The sequence below is a fragment of the Lampetra planeri genome, chromosome 3 (genome assembly GCF_965212315.1).
Source record: "Lampetra planeri chromosome 3, kcLamPlan1.2.h2, whole genome shotgun sequence".
In the NCBI taxonomy this organism is placed as follows: Eukaryota; Metazoa; Chordata; class Hyperoartia; order Petromyzontiformes; family Petromyzontidae; genus Lampetra; species Lampetra planeri.
The window spans coordinates 27,122,831-27,137,256 of record NC_136109.1 but is presented as its reverse complement, the minus strand read 5'-3'; the positions used below and the strand labels follow the sequence as shown (position 1 = coordinate 27,137,256).

Genomic DNA, 14,426 nt, shown 5'->3' with positions numbered 1-14,426 from the left:
GCCATTTGGTATAGAATAGTGATTGTAATGCTGTAAACATAATACAAGTACTGTTTGTCTGTAGACATTGTTTGGTGATTTTCTAATGAGACATATAGTTTGTTACTATACAAGTACATTCAATGTGCACGACAGGAATGCATGTTTAATAATTTTAGAGAATATTTTAATCATCAAACATAGCTCTCTAGGTGAAAACTGCTCTGGCTTTGTCGTGTCAAAAGCAAAGAAAGAAAGCTAACCCGAGCACAATTTTTACGAGGCAATTATCAAATAACTTTGCAGTACTCTCGTGTTGATAATTATACTGCATTCCATATGGCATATATTTTTTTCCGAGAATTACCTGGAAGATCTGCTTGAGGCTATGCTCAGACGGCGAAGGCAGGCACAGCATACTGAAGTGTCGAATGAAGCGTGGTGTAACAGGGTTCCTCCCGCCTCCCGGCGGGGCACAGGCTGCAGCAACGGTCACATCCTATTTAGTAAGAGGGAAGAAACCACCCCACCGCCCACCCCACACCAGTGCATTAATAAACATTTTTTATTTAATTTTACCAGGTACACTTTTGTGCGTGTTTAGTTTATTGTCCTTCCCCCCCACACCTCCGATTAGCACGTTTGGCTATGTACAGTGCAAAATAAGTTCAACAAACATACAGGCAAGGCCCACTGAGCTATGTAGCTATTTTTCAGAAGCGACTTGGCCTCACATGATAGCTCAACGAAGTGGCTTTTATCATGTGGAAATTTATAGCAGCCAAATAATCGAAACTCATGTTGATTCTAACTATGGAGGGAAAAACCGGAGGACCCGTAGAAAAATCCACATGAGCACGGGGAGAACATGCAAACTCCAAATATACAGGTGTCAAGTTTGAGATCAAACTCACGACCTCCTGTATAGCAGGCGGAGTAGTTAACATCTCACCACCGTGGTGCCCCACATGCTTTGAATAAAAGTATGACATTTGGTAACCATCAGCAGCTGGTGGCCCACAAAATAGCAGATCTTGCAGAAGGTAAAAGTACATGCCTGGATCTCCTTCCAGAACATTTTTTCCCGGTCATAAAATCCTCCAAAGTCCTGGTATTGGCGTAGCAGCTCAATCGGAGGTTGTGAACCATATCGATCCAGCTTTGGCATGTTCAAGTCATCCACAAATATGATCACACGCTTCTTTCCCGGAGCACCTGTGGCACAAAAGTGTGCATAAGAAAACTCTCCACAAATGTTTTTGTTTAGAAAAACTATTTAATGTAGACTTTATACAACTAAAACTACAAATAACAATCTGCTAGTTAAACTCAATGTAATTACGTGGCATTACCTATGATGTTTTTCCTCTTCTTTTCCAGCTTGGACTCTATAATCTCTTGGGTTCTTGTAGATGATGTTTGAGCGGAGAAGTTAATGTACAGTGGGACGTACTGAGCCTCCTCTTGTATCTTGTCCAGCAATCCCCTTGCAACCACAGACTGAGTACACACACACAGACCTCACACAACTCAAATTCCAAGAGCAAAGGATGTTGATTATTATTTAATAGTTGATTATTATTTAATAGTTCAAGGAAAGAGATGAACAGACAGTGATACCTTGCCAACACCTGTGGTGCCAGTGAAGAGGACAGAATGCTTTACTGCCAACAGTTTCTCCATGAGGTAGCCAAAGCGCATTGTGTCCGTAGTGGGCACCAGCATTTCAAAGAAAGGAACCTCTTTGTTGTAGCGGAAGCTGGGGACGATTCTCTCCCATGGGTCGAGTCGATTGGAGTCATAATCCATGTAATAACTCCACAGGTCCCCAGAACTGGGCAACTTTATCAATAAACATCGCGCAGAAACATTTCAAATTATTTATGAAATGTAAGCAAATAAAACACACTACTAAATGTGAAGGTGATGAAATGTTTATGTTTAAATTTTATTATTTTGTAAATGCAAAGGCTGTGATGTGATTGTCTATGTTTACCTTAGCATCATGATTTTCTTCAAACTGATGTTTGACAAAAGTATCAAACTGATCCCAACAATTCTCCACCAGGTTCCCTCCCACAGCCCACAAGTAGCAGAACACAAATGTCTGACAAACAATGCTGGTCAGCCTGGAATGCTCCTGTCAGGTATGTCAAAAAAGTGTAGATTACCTGATGTGCTTCATAAAAACATATTTGAAACATTATTTTCTACTGACCTTAATGCATATAGAATAATCACGTATTTTTTGTTTCATAAAGAAATTTGCAAAACATATCAGTGAAACAGAAACTAACTTTCCATAACATTATAAGATATAGTAAAACATGTCATACGTTGGGAATAGGTTTCCCCCTTTTTTCTGGCAACAAAACAGGTGTTAAGATGTTAAAACACCAAACTGAAGCCTTTTACAAGGAATCATGTCTGCATTAACCACAATACCTGTGGTCAGAATGCAAATAAAAAACGTACTCTGATAATATATGCATTGTCTTTGAAACTAATTGGTCCACAACAGAGACAGCTTTCTTTTGAGCCTAGTCTCAAAACGGTGTTAGACCAGAGGACGCCAAAAGGCGTACTAACGTTAAATGCTTTAAACAGATTTAAAAAGTACCATCTTTCATCCTCCTAAAAAGTAAAACAATTGCATTTGTCATACCATTTTAAGATCTGGACCTCCTTTGCCCAGCAGTAGGCTCTCCAACAGACAGCTGAGTGTGGTGACTTTGCTGATATCCACCTGGGGCATGGCCTGCGTACACTTTTTATTCACAAACCTGAGCCCATCTTCAACGTAGTTCTCAAAAAGGGCCATTATGTACTGTCCTGTGTCTCCCCCAAACTGAATATAAAGAAAAAAAGATATTCAAACTTTGACACAAAATGTTTAAATGGTAATCACCTGTAATGAAGTCAAGTACACTGTGTGTGGGTACATATACAACACTTTTGTCAATTCACTGCTGGATGAGAGCCTCCCCATGTCCTGCCCAACCTTCATTTGACATTACTTCACCGCACCGGTTAATAGGGGATTGTGAAGGTGAGAATCATATAAGTGAGAGAATAGAAAGTACAGTACAGCAACAAATGATGCTGCACTGCCTTCTGTTGCCCACCACATAGTTCTGCAGCCACATGCGACATTTGTAATGGTTGCATATCCAAGCAATGATCAGGATCAATCCTACTCAGCGTTCAAGATCTGATTAAATGGGGCACATTCTTGGTGGTTTGATCATGGCCAGTATACGATACCTTGTCAATGATCCCATTCATCCAGGTCTGCACATACGGCATCCACTTCAGCTCCTCGGAGTCAATGTAAACCATACCACAACGGCTTACAGTTGCTGGAGATGCCACCTTTAAGTCTTGCACCTAACAGTGTGAAATAAAAATTTTGTTTAACAAACATGATTTCGTTTTTTGTTACAAAAACAATATTTTGCCAAATAAAATAGATATTTTAGGCAGGAGAACAGAATCAAATAGAAATTGGATGTGAAAATAATGTTACGTTGCTTGTAATAAAACAAAATTGCCAAACCTCAAAGATCATGTGTATTTGAGGCGAAAGCTTGATCCTCTCACTGTTAGCCAAGCAAAGCATCTTGTTGTCATCCAGCACAGTGTTCAAATTCTCAATCCAGAGTGCATCCACAGGCCCATCACAAATTATCCACTTATGGTCTTCAGAGTCATCAGCCACAGCCAGTCTCACACTGAGGGCCATGAGGCCATCACGCCATTCTAGTGTGAGATTATTCACCTCCCCGTAGAGCTCACCCATGCTGATGGACTTTGGATTTAGCACGGTTGTGTGGACTTTTTGATAAAATGGGTTGTGCTCGCTCTCACCAGCCTCGTGCAAGCTTCCCAATGCATCAGATAAGGCTGTATAAACGGTGGTCTTTCCACCACCAGTAGGACCAACAAGCATAACTCCATGGCGTACCAACATCGTCTCGTACAGCTGGATAACCTTGTGCACCATCGACGGCACTGCCTGCAGCTTACGAGCTTTCAGGGCATTCTCAATGGATGACTGCAGAGAGCCATAGTCATGATTCGGAATCTCAACCCCGGGGAACAAGTCTGAAAGGATCCCACTGTGAGCAACAAATAACGGAGACAACACATGCTGAGAAAAAAGTTATTTTCACGGTTTGAGATTATTCTTTTTTTCCAGTTTTATAAGAAAAGATTAGCATTAATAATACTATGAATTATGCATAACTTTAATTAAAGTAGTTATTACCTGAAAAGCATGGCATCGTCAGCGAGAAACTTCGGCAAATTGGAATCTCGTAGCGCTCTAATCAGCACAACATCTTCTCTCAGATGGGGATTTTCTCGCTTCAGGGATCTATACAAATGATATAAAATATGCAATTAAATATGTACAAACAAAAATGTTACGACGAACGGGCTATGCATGCAAACCTTCTCCAGCAATGACATACCCAGCCATTACGAGGACAGATTTGACAGCCCTCATTCCAAAGTCATAGTGGTCTTGCTGTGAGAGCTGCTCACTGCACAGCTTGTACATCTGAGTCATCTTCCTCGCCAAAACCCTGCTTGACTCAAATCCCTCCGAGTACAAAATCACCTAACCACAAAAAAACCACATGAGTAAACAAGTGTATCAGCTCTACCTGGTATGTAGTGTACTATATTCGATTTTTTTACATTAACAATTTGCAGTTTTTTCGTACTTACCCATTTTAATTCTTAGCACAGTACACAGGATTTATGTATTTTTGAACGATAATGGGCCTGTAACATCGTTTATCAAAATGAGTCTGTGTTAATTACTGACATGTGATGCCAAGAATATATTTTCCATTCATCAATAAAATAGGTTTACTTAGGGGGCTTAGTAATTCAATGGCATGCATTAACCCTAGGTTCACTCATGACACAAAGGCAAGTGATGAATACCAACACATACACCCACTCGGTCCAATACGTCATACGTACAAAAAAGCCACACTTTGACGGTCACTGAGAGATGTACCAATGTGTGTTTGGACGGCACTATATTTATTATTTTTATTTATGCTCACTTACCCAGCAAACCTTCACTGAGTCTCAAGCCTTTTTTTAAAGAGGGGACTGCCAAACTTTTACAGCAGGGGGTAATGTTGCCATGTGAAATCCCAATTGAGTAATTTACACATAATACTCTATTTAGGAATTGGAGCGTTTTTGGCCGATACCAGTTACTTTATATTTTTGTATTACAAAACTGTATTTGATGCTGCACATGTATAACAAATGTAAGGTTAATCATAAATGACGTACAGTAAACATTCCAAGGAATGCAGCCTTCATGCATGTAAAATCAGTTTAAACACATAGCTATATATAACCCTTGTACATATAAAATGCAGTCACCAGAGTAATTTGATATTTTATTATTTCATAAAGAAATTAATAAACGAGCAATGTGATACTTACCTCGGCAATAAGAGCATAGTTGGGAACCATCATAGCAATAGGGCGGAAGAGAGCTTTCAGGTTGTCTGGAAGCTCAGTTCGCCCAGCATATCCAGGATTCATAGTGATGAAGGCCGCACAGGTTTGAATCAACTTGATCTCTCTTCCTTCAAACATGAATCTGGGTACCTGTATAAAAATTATGTATTCATTAATCAACCACTTACACTAATAAGAGAGGATTAGGTACAGCATATAAAACCACTTAGGCCTCTGTATTGGCTTTAAGTGTAAAGGGTATGAGGTCAAATAAATTATTTTTACCTTGGCAGCTTTGGCATTTCGTATGGTTATCAGCTGTTGGGCTATCACTGACAACACTTCTATGTCAATTCGGTTGAATTCGTCGAAGCAGCACCAAGCGCCTGACTGTGCCAGACCACTGAAGAAACGTCCCATCATCTACGAACATCACAGCATTATAAATAAACACGATCCACAAGCATGTACATTTGCTTTTCCTCTTTACACATTTCACAATAACAGCTTGGAGTACCAAGCATCACTCAAATTAAAAACATCACCTTGTAGTCCAGGCCATCAGAGCAGTTGAACACCACGCATTGAATGGCCAGGGCCTTTGCAAGATCCTTGGTTGTCTCCGTCTTACCAGTGCCTGCAGGCCCTGCAGGAGCCCCTCCCAAATCCAACTGCAGAGCCCCCATCAGGCACAAGTAGCACCGGTCCTGTTGTCACCAGTTTCATAGTTAGTATCCCCATTGTAATATGTGCCATGAACTCTGGTTTTACTCCAGCAATTAAAACACTTCACTCACATCAATATAGTACATAACATCTAATTTTATCAAGTTTTAACGCAGGCAGATACGGACACCCGATGTACTCTTTAATTTGCTTGGAAACTAATTTCCTACCATGTTAATTGATATTTATATTTAATAAGCAATACAATACTGGTAGAAATCCTTACCCCATCCTGAGTCTAGAATTTCTCACCATAACCAACGATGTTTGTGACATGGTAGTTGAGTCAATGTCGAGACAATTATGCCACTACGTATGCCCATTTCCACCAACTGATTATCATGTTTCTGGCTTAATTTAATGCTCTTAACACAATTTACATTTTTACTATTTAGGCATTTTATTTCATAACTGTATATTTCCTTTTATGTCATAACAATGAGAGCCAGCTAATACAACCAGTTTTTATGATAACATTTATCCATACATGAAAGAGACCTGTCTCATTGAGCCTTAGGAAGTAAACAATACAGTATTTCTAAAGCCAGGATACAAAGCTATATCTAATCTGTCAGTAGTTTGAGATATATTATGTAAAAAGTATACATGACTTCAAAGGATATATACATTTGAAGACCAGGTTGTTGGATGCTGAGATACTTGGTGGGAATGGAGGTATGCACGGCATGTAATATAGTTCACTAACATTCATGGCTGTGTGCGCTTGATTTTATGAATGCACCAAAGCTATACGAAGCTTGGCCAAACATACGTACCAATTCTTTATAATTTCATGAGCTGCTATATTCTTTTGTATACCTTGAATGTTATTATATTAATATTGATCTAATGAACAAAACACGGTTTTACTCGGTTATGTACAATTCAATTTGATCTATTATTAGATCGGTTTTAAACAGCATGTTGGATCTATTTTTTTTTTAATGAAATAGACTCACAAATTGAATGCCCTGGTTAATATTGACCATGTGTCAACTCACGGTAAGTGGAGTGATGACTAGGCGAGGGCAGGCTCCCAGGTATTCGTAACCGTACACGTACTGTGAAAGCGCCATTCTGGCCACACAGTTGTCAAGCTCTAGGTCCCAGTAGTATCGCAGCTGTCGCTGCCACTCAAAGTTGTTAGCAGTCTCCACCTGCAGGTTACACACAGTACAAATACCCTTTGTGGCAAGGTTAAGGAACACAGCAATGCCTTAAGGGTTAAAACTTCTGTTTAAAAGCAGGTTTTTTTGGGGTAAATGCAATGCCACAAATAAAAAAACTTGTGTCATTCAAAACAATACAAATGTGTTGATTTGTAGTGTATTATTTCCAAGATTTTACAAGTGAAAGTGGATAAATAGCTTTCAGTGCATTATGTCAATGAAAATTATGTTTTCTTTGTACCTTTGGCTGTTTGATTAAGATCAATAATATGTAATAAAATATTGCCCTCTGCTGTATCATCTACATTGTACAAGAGAGATCACTGTCTTTTAGCAGCCTGACATTCAATTTAATCTCATGTTATTGGCTACTTCTCTCTTCTAAAGAGCTAAAAGATAAACCTAATTGTAATGCAAATAAATAAATATAATAAATAGCCTAATGGGTAAATTCAAACAAGTTCCAAAGAAAAGCATTCAAGCCATTGCTTTTAAAAACAGCCTTGCGCCTTAACAGTTTTCATTATCTACATATTATTTTTAAAATCTATCTTATTTGATTAGTGTTTGCAGTGAGAATTTAACCTTTTGTTGAACCATATCCGTGACTATGTCTCTCGCATGCACATCAACTGTAATCAGAGCTGTGATGATGCACCGATGGATCTTGGGTAAATTTCCACGGACCAAACAGGCTAAAGAATTTAATCTCTGAAACACAAACGAACAACAGACAGGGCATCAAGACAGCAAAATTAACAAAACCATTTAAATTCATCTCCATGCCAACTCTTCCAACAGCAGGTATTTTAATAAGTATGACACTTGAATGCTCGTCATCAACCTACCTCAAAATTTTCCTTTTCAAAATTCGCAACAGATTGCAGGTGATCATGGTCACCCCCCTCCAGACACTGAGTAAGGTCTCGACACCACATCAGTTGAGCGACCGTCAATACAACCTGCGGGCATCCGGAGAAGTGGAATAACACATTCAGTGTATTCATATATACTTTCTGGAGCGACATGACCCTGAGTAGTGATGAATGCCTCTGAGAAAAAAAAAACTGATAAAAAAAGGCAAGTATTGGACAAACGATGGTGATAGATATGAACATGTATGTGAACCACCCTTTTGTCAATCCACTGCTAGATGAGCACATCCTCATGCCATGCAGGTCATGGGGAGTAATGGACCATACTTCACCATACTGGTCAGTGTGGGTTGAAGTTGAGGAGCATATATGATAGAACATAGAAGTACAGTACAATCATGTAAATTGCTGCACTGCCCTCTGCTACCCACCACATAGATTTGCAGCCTACAATAGCTGTTATTCTTGGTGACCACCCAAGCATGCACTATCCAGGCTCAACATCTGATATCTGATGAGATTGAGCACATTCCTGGTGATGTGATTATAAATTCTATCACTGTTGTTATGAATAAATAGTCGGTGATATATACATTTTATATACATGTCTTCTTTAAGCACTGATCTACCTGTGATGGGATTCCAGACACCACCCACTCAGTACGTGGCATGCTTTGGTATTCACCAATGGCCATTTTTGTGAGCCTTCGCAAAGACTGAAACATTGCTTCTTCCACTTTCCCCAACCAATCTTCCACATTGCCACGGGCCTTCAGACCCTTGCCCAAGCTCACCTGCAATACAATACAGACCATGAACCATGTGCCTCCCTGCTTTACAGTTACACGTCAGCTGCTTCGTGCCTACTCTTATTCCACGAAAAAAACGAATATGTAATTATTTCACAAATCTAAATGTGCATATAACAAGTATATCTTGATTTCAAAAACGGAATTGCGTATACACTGTACATCATTGATCTCCAGACTGTCATGAATTTTTAATACTATAACGTGAAAATATACAGTATATGTTCGAACTAAAGAAAAACTAAATTTTATGATGAAGAAATAGCAAGGATTAAATAACTGCTCACCCACCTTTTCCCCCTCAGGGGAAACCATAGCGAGGATATCGTTAGTGAACGCCCTCTCTTGCTCACCCTCAGCTGGTGCCAACGCAAACTCTAGCCGGGCGATGGCATCAAAGCACTTGCGCAGGTGCGGCTGCACCGCCTGAGGATTGCGCGTCTGTGCAAGGATCTCCAGAAGCTCGTCATTGGATAAAAAGTAGAATCTGTCAAGTAAACCGAAGACGAATGACAAAAAAATGTTGGATTAAAGTAAAGGAGCTTTTTGATTTACTGTCGGAAAAAGTATAACATCATTGTGAGTAATACACGTTAATAATATTCTTATTCGTTCAAGGTGGCAAACCTTAAAAAAAAATCGTTGTGCAGGTGCTGAGATGGATTGTCACAACGCCAGACCGTGAGAAGGGAATGGCTTGGGGAGACCTTCATTCAGCAGTAAATTTATAATGGCTGATAATGCTGATAACTTAAAGTGTAAGAATATGTTGTATACATATTATCTCTCTCTCAAATTTAGCATTCTCAGGAAGAACGTAATCAACCAGGTAGGGTGTTGACTGTTATGTTAGCCGACTCTCTGTTGTATTACATTACATTTCTAAGTATACTAGATTTGTGTTTCTATTTAATTTATGCCTGATGATGATTGCTTGTGTTGCAATCGAAACGTCATATGCTAGTATTTAATTTAATTTATTATTTTATCTTTATATGTGACTTTACCGAAAGAACCAAAGAATAATGTTGTATACATATTTTGTCGATTAAAACATGACAGTGAAGCTCACCTTGGGAAGACCACTCGTTTGGATTCTAAATATGCTTCAAGGCACTTTTGGATTTGTTCAAGTAATACATTGTTATTCTTAAATGTGTCCAGAAGGCCTGAAAATAATATAATATAATGTTAATTAAATAGCCACATCATTGTAAAACTACTTAGCATTTGTGCGAAAATGCAATGATTGAAACGTAGCCCTTAAATATATTTATTTCAAATACTGTAAAAAAAAAATCATAGTTCTCATGACAGTGGCAAATATGGACTCTTCCTGAATGCAAATAACATTTAATGAAATGCATATACGTTGACATGATAAAAAACACAGAATGCACGCAATCACCACAGTCGATGGTAAAGTTATAAAGTAAGTAGATGAAGTCAGTTATCTGTGGTAACAGAAATCAAACCTAGGATTCTGTTCTAGAAAAATCAAGACCATGGCCTCCCTTTGATAAGTTTGAAAAAAATAAATGGAATCTCAAATTATATGATGGTTGAGTGGGTGAAAAGTTACATTTATTGCACAGATGCTTATAGATGTGAATAATAGGAAATGAATATTTTTTACAAAAATATAACGCAGGTTTATATGAGATACGGTGCTGGCAAACACTCTTGCCTATATCCTGCATTGAAATACGATTAATGATTTTGTCAGAAATATTATTGGAAAGAAGCAGTATTGCCACCAGAAATAAACATGTGCAAACGTTTATACTTTGGTCACATCAGACAAAGAAATGAAATAACCATGTAAAATCTATCGTAGAAGAAATGGTGTTGGGCCATTATAGAAAGGGATGACCTATCTGATTAACATAGTTGGCTATGTAGGGTGCGAAGGAAGTTCAACATAGATACATACGACCAGCAAGGAGATGGATAGATCGATGGGAAATCAGCTGTTGAGTACAAGAAGCTAATGGCGGATCGAAAAGGCTCCTGCAAATGTTGCTAAGATATCACTAATATTCAGCCATAGATAAATGGTTTTAACTTAACTTAATGAAATCATAAGTATTAATTTTAACCCAGTCAATAAAATGAATCATGTGGGGAATAAATACCAGGCTGAGTGGCTGCCCGTAAAGCATTGGGAAGACGATAAATCTTCCTCATGATGTCCTTCCAAGACTTGTCCACCTGCATGAACATCTTTGCCTCAGCTGGCAGCTGCCTCTGGATGTCAGGTGCACTGAAAATGCTTTCTAGATAAAGCCAGTTCCGTTGGCATGTCATCCATTCTTCCTGTAAAGCAGCATTAAGGCACAGTGTTGCTTTACTATCGAATACAATTTATAGGCTCCAACAATTATGTTTTCTTCAATAAACAATCAAGGTGCACCAGTAATGACATTATTTATATATGTCCAGTTCATCTCCCCAAGGCTGTAATTATAGACAAGCATTCGCATTCCAAATAGCTTAAAATAACTGTACTTGGCTATTTTTCTTAAAAAGGGAAGAAAAAAAATCTATGTTACCTGATAAGGCATAATTTGCACAATCAATATAATATTGAAGCTAAACAGTCTCATAACACTCCTTTGCCCAGTAACTATGCAAAAATAATTTCACGGATGTTTACATAATTAATCGAGACATGCGGCTGGCTACATACCAGCGTTTGATTGAAGAGCAAGAGTTGCCTTTGCCACTCATCAACCCGAGATTTAATTGGTCCAACATATCGAGAAGAAGTTATGGTGGAAATATTAATGATGCTGTCATCCAAAAGAATCTGAATAAATGTGACAAAATATGTTCATTATAAAAGGTGCAAAAACATCACGCACATGGAAAATGGGCTAAAGTCATGAAATAAAAGATCGTGTCTAATAAACAGATGATGTTTGATGTAATGTTGGATCATTTTTTTAGAACACATTATTTCTAGCAGATACAATGATAAAAATTTTTTTTTAAAATAACTACATTTTTTACATGTGACCACCATACAAATAGAGGGTATAACGTTTATAAAATGTGGCTGATATGATAATTATTGCATAACTGTTCAACATAATATATACTCTCTATAAATATACCTTTTTTAACTTACCTGAATTTCATCAGTTCCTGCCAAAATAAAAACATCTTTTGAATCACGATGAGGCAAAACAACAAACTCTGCAGTCTTCCAGCCATCTTCAACCTGCAAAACATCCAATATTTTAACAATAACATTGACACTTTTAGTATGTTAACTACAGTTTCGAAGTATATTCACGTTGGTGGGTTAAGTGTAATTTAATCGATGTTTTAATGACTTTAGGCACTTAAAATGGGCCCCAGTCATATGAGAATGCGAAGGCAAGGCACCTTTTTAAGGATGGACTCAAGAGATGCTTCTCCAGATGCCTGTCCCGACACGTCCTGGATTTGCTCAGCATAATGGAAAACTTCCAGCTCAATAAGGCCAGCAAGTGTGAGTGGAGTCTCCTTATCCTGCAAAGGAGCACCTACAATCTCTTCCAACATCTCCCAATGACGGGCCTTCAGGGATGGGTTTCTCAGGAATGCAACCACTGGCAGCTGAGCGCAGGCAGAGTGAGGGAGAAAATTATAAATGTAACGAAATACATTGAGTTAATTTTTTTTTAAGAATTAGGTCAACATTCTTGCAGGACATGCATATCAAATGTATATTTGGAAAGTATAAGACATAGCCTTGCAATTACATCACATTGCTCACCCTACCTTTTCTCTGATAAATTCAACCTTCTTTTTCAACAGTGGAACTACATTATTTGGTGGCAGTCCCTTCTCCAACTGGTTAATAATCTTCGCATATTTGGCGACCTCACTGTTCAGTTGTTCAGGATCCAGGGTTTCAAATTTACACTGTGCAAAGATTCACAAAGTACGTGAGAAAAGTAATTTAAAAAAACTAAAGAAACACATTACAGAATGCAGAATGACTCATCTGTGCCCAATGTATTGAAGTTTTGCACAAATTATCTGTGTGTTTGAGACGTTGAAAAAAGTTATCCAGACATCGTAAAAATATGAGTTAAATTATGCAGCAAAACAATGTAAAACAGGCAGGAACATTTTTATGAACATTTAATGGTAGAATTCAAAAAGGCAGAGTAGCACTTCTGCTTTTAAGTACCTCCAACCATTCTTTGGTAAACACCTCCCACTCATCCAAACTGTCCCACATCATCTGTTTTCGCTTTAGTTCATCACATACTTCATTCAAAGCATCAAAATTTGTAACTTCCACCTGAAAAATATGAATAAAACATGTACAACATCATAAAAACACTAAAAAGTATTGTATGAACACACATGTTTTGTAGCAACAAAAATTTAAATACAATCAAAAACAATGAATACATGAGTACATCATTTTAGAAAACACAGCTACTCCATTGTATAATTCAAACATAGCAAACCTTAAAGTTCTTCTGGTAAGCCCTGTACTGAAGAGCCTGCTGCTGAAATGCATCTGTGGCAATCATCTGTTCTTTCAGTATCTCCCGAACCTTTGTCTTGTCACTTGTAATATCTAAAATCATAGGGTCCTAAGGCACACACAAACAAACGTAAGTTGTATTGTTTAGGGTATACACTGTTTAAGACCCTGCCTGAGGAATACATTGACAACATTGGCTCAGGGCCAGCAGTGGAAATGTCCACGACCTGACAGTCATCCGAGCAGACACATTTTGAATCCCTAACTTTGTTGGTGCAGAGTTAAACAAAATATATAGCAAAGACAAATAAGAGTTGTGAAACATTTTGAGAATGACATACTAAAAACAAATGCACGTGACCACCTTGTAAACAAGAGGGCGGTATGTTCAGTTCTTACCTGAGCTCGCTGCTTGACAATCTTCACCTCCAAATTAAGCTCCAAAATGTCCTTATCAAGATGCTGGCAGAACTTCTCAAGGTTGCCATCACGCTCGCCGACTGCCTTATCAATGGTGTTCTGGACAGATGTGATGGACTGCTCCAGTGTCGAGTACACCACAAGGTCCTCCGGTGGTGTTGGCACCTTGAACTGCTCTATCAACTGATACATCTGCACGACAATCTGCATCTCTTCCTCAAGCACCTGAATCTGTAAAATAAAACAAATATTTCCAGAGACAAAAAATTGTTTTTAAACTGCTTTAAATCATAATCCACTATCTATCCACTGCTGGATGCATGCCTTCCCGAGCTGTAACAATGTCACGGTTGTATGATGCAACAATTCATATAGCTCCTGCGCATGAGGTGCTTTCATTGTTCCATCTCTGTGGTCATCGTTTTGGCGTGTTCTTTCCTTTGGCTACCATTCCGCACATTTCAGCTTT

General features: G+C 38.5%; 1 protein-coding gene across 1 annotated transcript in view; it reads right to left on the bottom strand.

Moving 5' to 3' along the window:
• DNAH6 (dynein axonemal heavy chain 6) overlaps positions 1-14,426 on the bottom strand; it is an 81,693-nt gene that overhangs the window by 60,597 nt on the left and 6,670 nt on the right. The window contains exons 15-41 of the mRNA XM_078592526.1: positions 13,937-14,188; positions 13,518-13,646; positions 13,232-13,345; positions 12,817-12,960; positions 12,439-12,651; positions 12,179-12,271; positions 11,738-11,857; positions 11,184-11,364; positions 10,121-10,217; positions 9,340-9,535; positions 8,869-9,033; positions 8,213-8,326; positions 7,950-8,075; positions 7,197-7,352; positions 6,015-6,176; positions 5,755-5,892; positions 5,452-5,619; positions 4,452-4,600; positions 4,247-4,354; positions 3,536-4,097; positions 3,244-3,366; positions 2,645-2,827; positions 1,976-2,119; positions 1,600-1,821; positions 1,332-1,479; positions 1,037-1,194; positions 347-478 (exon numbers count right to left, since the gene is read on the bottom strand). Coding sequence (XP_078448652.1) covers positions 347-478; positions 1,037-1,194; positions 1,332-1,479; positions 1,600-1,821; positions 1,976-2,119; positions 2,645-2,827; positions 3,244-3,366; positions 3,536-4,097; positions 4,247-4,354; positions 4,452-4,600; positions 5,452-5,619; positions 5,755-5,892; positions 6,015-6,176; positions 7,197-7,352; positions 7,950-8,075; positions 8,213-8,326; positions 8,869-9,033; positions 9,340-9,535; positions 10,121-10,217; positions 11,184-11,364; positions 11,738-11,857; positions 12,179-12,271; positions 12,439-12,651; positions 12,817-12,960; positions 13,232-13,345; positions 13,518-13,646; positions 13,937-14,188 — 4,497 coding nt within the window. The remainder of the gene's footprint in view (positions 1-346; positions 479-1,036; positions 1,195-1,331; positions 1,480-1,599; positions 1,822-1,975; positions 2,120-2,644; positions 2,828-3,243; positions 3,367-3,535; positions 4,098-4,246; positions 4,355-4,451; positions 4,601-5,451; positions 5,620-5,754; positions 5,893-6,014; positions 6,177-7,196; positions 7,353-7,949; positions 8,076-8,212; positions 8,327-8,868; positions 9,034-9,339; positions 9,536-10,120; positions 10,218-11,183; positions 11,365-11,737; positions 11,858-12,178; positions 12,272-12,438; positions 12,652-12,816; positions 12,961-13,231; positions 13,346-13,517; positions 13,647-13,936; positions 14,189-14,426) is intronic.